A 6907-nucleotide genomic window follows, 5' to 3' on the forward strand; every position below is an offset into this window, starting at 1 on the left:
GATTATATCTTGGCACTACAAACGCTTATACGCCAACACCCGACTATATGTGGGGAGGACCACCTGGAACGCATCTACGATGGCCTATGTGTGGAGTATCGCCTCTTCGTCAACCGAGGGGAGTTTAAAGCAATCGAGGAACTGATGGATCTCACCGACGAATTTGAGCTTCTGAAAGGCGAGGAGGCCAGAAACAGCAGACAAGCAGCACACAGCCTAACTCCCCTAGAAGAAAGGTACAGCCGAGAGGTATCCTGCTGGCATTGCAAAGGGCGCGGGCACCTCCGCTTCCGATGCCGAAGGACGAAAAAACTGTTCTGCTCTAGTTGCGGTCGAGATAACGTCCTCTCCCGGGATTGTCCGTGCAACACTGCCACAGTTAAGCCGCCCCGCAAAATACGCAGCAACGGAACAGTTCCGATCGCCGCCGTCCCTGTGGACACTAACACCCAACAAGGAGGCAAAGTAGATGGTCGCTACTACATCAATGTGAGCGTAGAAGGTATGAGCGTACGGGCACTATTGGACACGGCGCAACGCTCGACAAGTCCATACGTCAACACCTTGAAGAGAGGAAAATCCAGCATTGACCTAATCACCGAAATGTACAACTGGCCGATCAAACCTGCGTCTCCAGCTTGTACACTTACCCTGTAAGGATAATGTACAACGAGCGAGCAACAACCACCCTGGCTTCGGCACTCCCAAATCTCGCCGAACGCATGATCCTGGGGATGGATTTCCTTAGGGACAGAGGGGCCATCCTCACCCTGGATGGACAACCACTGCCTGCACCTACCCCACGGACGACGGATGTACCCGCCCAGCTGCACACATTAACCGAGAGAGAACATCTGAACGGAGAACAGAAGAAGCAGCTGGCCGAATTCCTGGCACACCACCAGCAGACCTTCAGCAGAATTACCGGACCTAGCACCGCCGCTGAGCATGTGATCACCCTTAAGCACAACCGGCCGCTGAAACAGCGTTACTACCCCCGCAATCCGGCCATGCAACAGGTGATCAATGCTGAAGTCGATGAGTTACTGGCGGCTAAGCGGATCGAACCATCAAAGAGCGCGTACAGCTCGCCGATTGTCCTGGTTCGTAAGAAGCAAGGAAGCTGGAGGATGTGCATAGACTACCGCCAGCTCAACGCCGCCAGCGAACAAGACGCATACCCGCTGCCCCAATGGCTACAGGCAGATACACCTAGCCAAAGGATCACGGCCGTACACCGCCTTCACCGTCCCAGGGAGAGGGCTGTTTCAGTGGAGAGTCATGCCGTTCGGGTTACACTCCGCGCCAGTGACATTCCAGCGCGCCCTCGACGCGATCCTCGGCCCGAACTACAGCCGAAAGTATTCGCGTATCTAGACGACATAATCATCCTAGGAGACACCTTCGAGGAACACATGAGCAATCTACGCGAGGTGTTCGAACGACTCCAAGGGAAGAGGATGCAGGTGAACTTCGATAAATGTAGCTTTGCGCAACAGAAGCTCCACTACCTCGTCCACATTGTTAGCTCAGAGGGAATACACACTGATCCTGCTAAAATATCCGCCGTACGAGAGATACCTGCGCCTCAGAATATCCCAGAGTTTCGTCGATTCCTCGGTCTCGCATCATGGTACCGACGTTTCGTCGCCGATTTCTCCACAGTTGCAGCACCACTCAACCAACTGCTGAAGAAAGGCTGGGTATGGGACGCACCACAAGCTAACGCATTCCTTGCACTAAAACAGAATCTGACGACCGCGCCAGTACTCTGCTGCCCCGACTTCAACCGCCTCTTCTTCTTCCAAACCGATGCCAGCGGAGAAGGGCTCAGAGTGGTCCAGTTTCAACGTCACTCCGACCACGAGATAGTCCCAGCGTATGCCAGCCGAAGCCTGAACGACCTGGAGAAGCGTTATTCAGAGACCGAACAGGAGTGCCTCGACGTGCTATGGGGAATCCGCAAGATGAGACCGTACCTAGAAGGATACCACTTCACAGTAATCACCGACCACCACTCATTGAAGTGGCTACACTCACTGCAGAACCCATCCGGACGACTGGCGAGATGGGCGCTCGAACTCCAACAGTATAATTTTGACATCGTATATCGAAAGGGAGCGTTGAACGTAGTAGCAGACGCACTCTCTCGATGTCCCCTGACAACAACCGATGATGGAGCAGACGCAATGTACACCGTGGAAACCAGCACCAGCGAGTGGTACGAGAGAAAACTGAGGACAGTACAGCAACAGCCTAGCCGCAACCCGGACTACCAAATCATCGACAATAGATTGTTCCGCCACATCGCGCCGCGCAACAACAAGCTCTCCCGTGCGCCTCAATGGAAGCTCTGCATCCCCACCAGTCGCAGACTAGATATCCTGCAAGAGGTGCATGACGCCGCAGCAGCCGGACACCTAGGCGTCAAGAATACTTTCAAACGAGCACAGCAGAACTACTACTGGCCTGGGATGTACCGTTACGTACTCAAGCATGTACGAAGGTGCCTGTCCTGCGCCGAGTACAAGGTGGAACAAAGACGACCAGCAGGATTAATGGCCACCATGTAGTGCTCGCGACCATGGGAAGTCGTCACGGCCGACTTTGTCGAACCGCTTCCACGCTCCAAACAAGGAAACACGTGCCTCCTCATCCTGGTCGATAAATTCTCTAAATGGGTTGAGTTAATTCCCGTGCGCCAAGCCACCACCGCCAACGTCATCAAAGCACTCCAGGAGAGAATCATTTACCGGTTTGGCTGCCCAGCCATCTTTCTCAGCGACAACGGAAAGCAGTTTGTGGGGAAAGCCATAGCGGAATTTCTCAGCCAGCATCGCATAGAGCACAAATTCACCGCAGCCTACGCCCCTCATGAAAACCCGACCGAGCGAACCAATCGGGTAGTTAAAACCATGATAGCACAGCGTTCAAGGACAGATCATCGCACCTGGGATCAGGAGCTCCCCCAGATCGCCTTTTCCATCAACACGGCCCAACACGAATCAACGCGAGCTTCCGCCGCGGAGATCAACTTCGAACGCAATCCCGCGGCACCATGGCAGATACGCACCGAAGGGGCAGTACCAGAAGAACACCCCACGGCATCCCCAGCCATCACCGAGCTATGGGCAGAGATAAAGGGGCACCTCGCCGTGGCGGCCAAACAGCAGAAAAAGTACTACGACCTACCCAGACGGCCGTGGAAACCTAGAGTAGGAGAGAAGGTATTGAAGCGAGATCACCCTCTCTCCTCGGCTGCCGACAACTATGCTCAGAAGCTCGCGCCGAAATTCTCAGGCCCATATACGATCACCAAGTACATCTCCACCAACACGGTGAAACTCGTAAACCCCGAGCGGCCCGACAAACAACCAACGCACGCGCACCTGCAGGACTTGAAGCCGTTCAACGCATAACAACCGAAACCCGTTCTCCATCTTATCATTTGAGATTATCCCGCCAGTCACGTCAGATACACCACAGTGATGAGTCGCAGAAACCGTCACCCAGCTCCGCCGGATGAACCGCAACGCATCCAACCATGGCGTCCGCCATTCGAAAGCGTACCCTGGCCACTACAAAGCCAGGATTCGGCGGGTCCCGAACTTTCGGGGGCCACCACTCCTGGCAGCAGCCGCAGCACCGAACGAACCTCTTGGCGCAATTACAGAAGCACCCGCCAACAACGAGCGACCACCCAGCCCTGCCGGGCCACGATCACCCGATTGCAAACCAAGCGTCGTAGACACGGCGACAGGCGGACCGCCAAATAGTGGGGACACCGCCGAAAATAGCTGCATCCCCGTCGATGAAGTTAACCCCCCAGACGCGCATGACCACGCGCTAGCTCTACTCGACGCAGAAAGAAAAGACTTCGCCGATAATTTTCGACTAAAACAAGGCATCCGCCGTGCTGCTAGCGCTCTCATCGTCATCCACTCCGACCCGACCGCCCGACAACAACGAACGTTACCTCGCACTCTCTCGCTCTCCCTCTCTTTGGACATAAGATTGCTGGCACTCTAGTCATAGCGCTGTGTGTGTGTGTGTGTGTTCGAGGTAAATACACGGAAATAGTGTGTTTTATTTGGTGGGGGCTAGTGGGACCTTCGCTGGACTCTGGATCGGCTGAGCTCACCTCAGCCTTCGACAAAACCCACCTCATAATACATAAGCCTCTAAGGCGTATGTTAAGGCCTTACGTAACTCCCAAATAGATTAGGCTTCTAGGGTTAAGAAAGCTTTAGTTTGAAAGTGTGATATTAGCTGCGTTTCACCATAAACGGCGCAAATTTTCAATGATTATTGCGTTTCAGATTAAGACTAATACCAGATATTGTGAAAGGTTGGACTTTACCTTAAAGATGACGGTTTTCTCTTGGCCTACTGCACGAAGCTTAGAGTAGAGTAACGTCTTTTAAGAACTTAAAAATTATCCTGGGTTATCAGGTGTCTAGCAATATATAGTGTTGTTCTGATACGACCTTGAACTCGATACCTGTACTCTTTAAAAATATTGAAGAATATTATCGATGCCACAAATGTATCGGAGAGAAGTACTCGATACTTACTCATATCGAACTCATTGTAAGTACTTATGTCATGTGAAGAAAAACAGAATCGGTTCGAGTACTCGCCGACCAAACTTACCGAAAAAGTAGCCAAAAATCTGTATCTCGCAAAATTTTAATAATTGACTAGTACGGGAAAGCAGGAATTGACACTTTCTTTATTAGCCAACTTAAAGTGGTGCAAAAACCACAACAGCATGATTCATATATTGTCAGAACCGTAATTCAGAATTTTTGGAAAAGCAAGAAATACTTTAATCGCGTATTCGATACCCACCTAAGTACTTGCCGGAAGGATTCTAGTACAAAAAGTACTCAGTACTTGAAGAAAGTATCGAGTAATTACTTGTAGTTACTCGTATCGGAACAACACTAGCAATACAAGATTAATTGTTGTCTTTCACGAAGTACTTTAAATAAATTTTGAGCTAAGTACTCACCCGTATTTCGGGAGTTACTACAAGATTTAATAAATTGTTACTTTAATTTCCTATAAACTTAACCTTTAGGTTTATGCATTTTAAGAATACATCGAAAATTTATTTTAGAGAACCAATGTGAAATAATTGCAGAAACGATTAACCGGTTTGCTGAGCAACCGAGACGTCTGCTTTTTAAATAATTTTTGTAAAACAAATCGGCAAGTACATATCATCCCCGCATACCAGAAACATGAATGTGTAAAGATGACAATTTTGAAATTTATTATATGTCGGCCCTAGCCCTCCACCCCCACCCACTCTAAATTCGATCCTGGCGACGCCCATGTATGTAAATGTGGGAAAATTTATGTAAACAAAGAATAGAGGCCGGCCCACATACCTGCAACTTTGGCGTTGCGTATGCCGTTAAAGTATGCATTCTACAATGAAGCTTGGCAGAGAATGCTTCGGCCAATAAATTAACATATTAACGACAGATAAATTAATATTTCATACCAATAATTGCATGAAAAATGATACTTATTGCTCCCGTTTGGAAAAAAGGAAAAAATATTTCACATAATTTTATTTATTTGCAACAGCTGAGACCGACGCACGCGATATTTCTGCTTTGTGTTGGAGTTACCGATGCCAAATTTTGGCTACATAACTGCTACAACTAGCAAACTATTTTGGGGGTGTTAAATTGTTTAGTTGTTTTTTGTTTCTTGTTTCTGCGGCACAAACGATTATACTACCCTCTTTACTTATTTTTCTCTGTAAAGACAAAATACATGCATAGGTACATACCCAACGGGGCCAGAAGCGCTCCATTAGTGCTATTGGAGCACCGCATATTCAGCAGTGAGCGCTCCCTTCCTAATTTCACACTTCATTGTATTTTAACATAGGGTGTCATTAGAAAGGAGCGCTCCCTTGCCGCTCCCAAAGAAGCCCTTGGTGAACGCTTCAACTAAAGCATTTAAAAAGCGATGCATGTAAATTTTAATTTTCATATTATATCTTTGTTTTAATAAAAAAATGGCGTTTTTGAAACCAGTTGGAAGCTTTATTAAGTGTACTTATTGTTTTTCTTTTCTATGTGGTATACATACGAAAATATATATACACATACATACATGTTTGTACATAAATTAACTATTTTTCAAAAGAAAATATTTTATTTTGCTACTCAAAATCAAGGCATATTAAACAAGGTAGAAGTGATTTTGACATTTCTCTCTTTTGAACACCCAAGGCACATAAATACAGGTAGAAGCCAAAATGACGTTGCTCACATGAGAACCAAACCTTTAAACTTCAACTTGATTTTATTTTATTTCCTATATTTCGTTACGCCTTGAATGTCATATCGTTGTTTTTTTTTTGAATGTTCGTTAATAACAAATTTTAATTAACATTGGAATTTTTGTAGTGTTGTGCGGTTTATACTTAGTGTATGTGTTAAAAATGCAGCACCCGAAGCGTTGTTTTTTATGTGATGTTAAATATAAAGCAGACACCACTAATTTTTTTAACGTGCCTCAATGTCCTTCGCGTAAGGAGCGTTGCGGAAGCAGCTGTGGGGCAGAGCTGCAGCGAAATGCCCTGCTGTGCGTTAAACATTTTAAAGGAGCAGATTTCACAAATACACCGGGAGGTACAGGAAAAGCATATTTGATGCCAAGTGCCGTTCCTATGACCCTTATGCCAAAAAGTCCCTCCAATAACACTGCAACTCATAAATCAAAAAAAGAAAACAATATACAAGTTCACAAATTTTAACTAAAGAAAATAAATAAATAAAAATCAAATTGAATTCGAGTTTACTTAAAAACGTCAACCAGTGAAATACAATTTTTTTATTTTTCTTACACACGCTAATTTTTATTTTTACTCTCCCGAAAACTT

The 6907-nt window shown here is 46.9% G+C and overlaps 1 protein-coding gene across 1 annotated transcript; it reads left to right on the top strand.

Annotated features, from left to right (window-relative positions):
* The first annotated feature begins 2915 nt into the window (after positions 1-2915).
* On the top strand, positions 2916-3419 carry LOC118736043. The gene has a single exon (XM_036466151.1). The coding sequence runs from the start codon at positions 2916-2918 to the stop codon at positions 3417-3419; it is 504 nt and encodes a 167-aa protein (XP_036322044.1).
* Positions 3420-6907: the final 3488 nt, after the last annotated feature.

Source organism: Rhagoletis pomonella, unplaced genomic scaffold, assembly GCF_013731165.1.
Source record: "Rhagoletis pomonella isolate Grant_MI unplaced genomic scaffold, Rhpom_1.0 Rhpom_scaffold_00003, whole genome shotgun sequence".
Lineage (NCBI taxonomy): Eukaryota > Metazoa > Arthropoda > Insecta > Diptera > Tephritidae > Rhagoletis > Rhagoletis pomonella.

Bases quoted from the DNA above. Each gene is read 5' to 3' on its own strand.
- LOC118736043 (XM_036466151.1), top strand. From the start codon at position 2,916: ATGATAGCACAGCGTTCAAGGACAGATCATCGCACCTGGGATCAGGAG.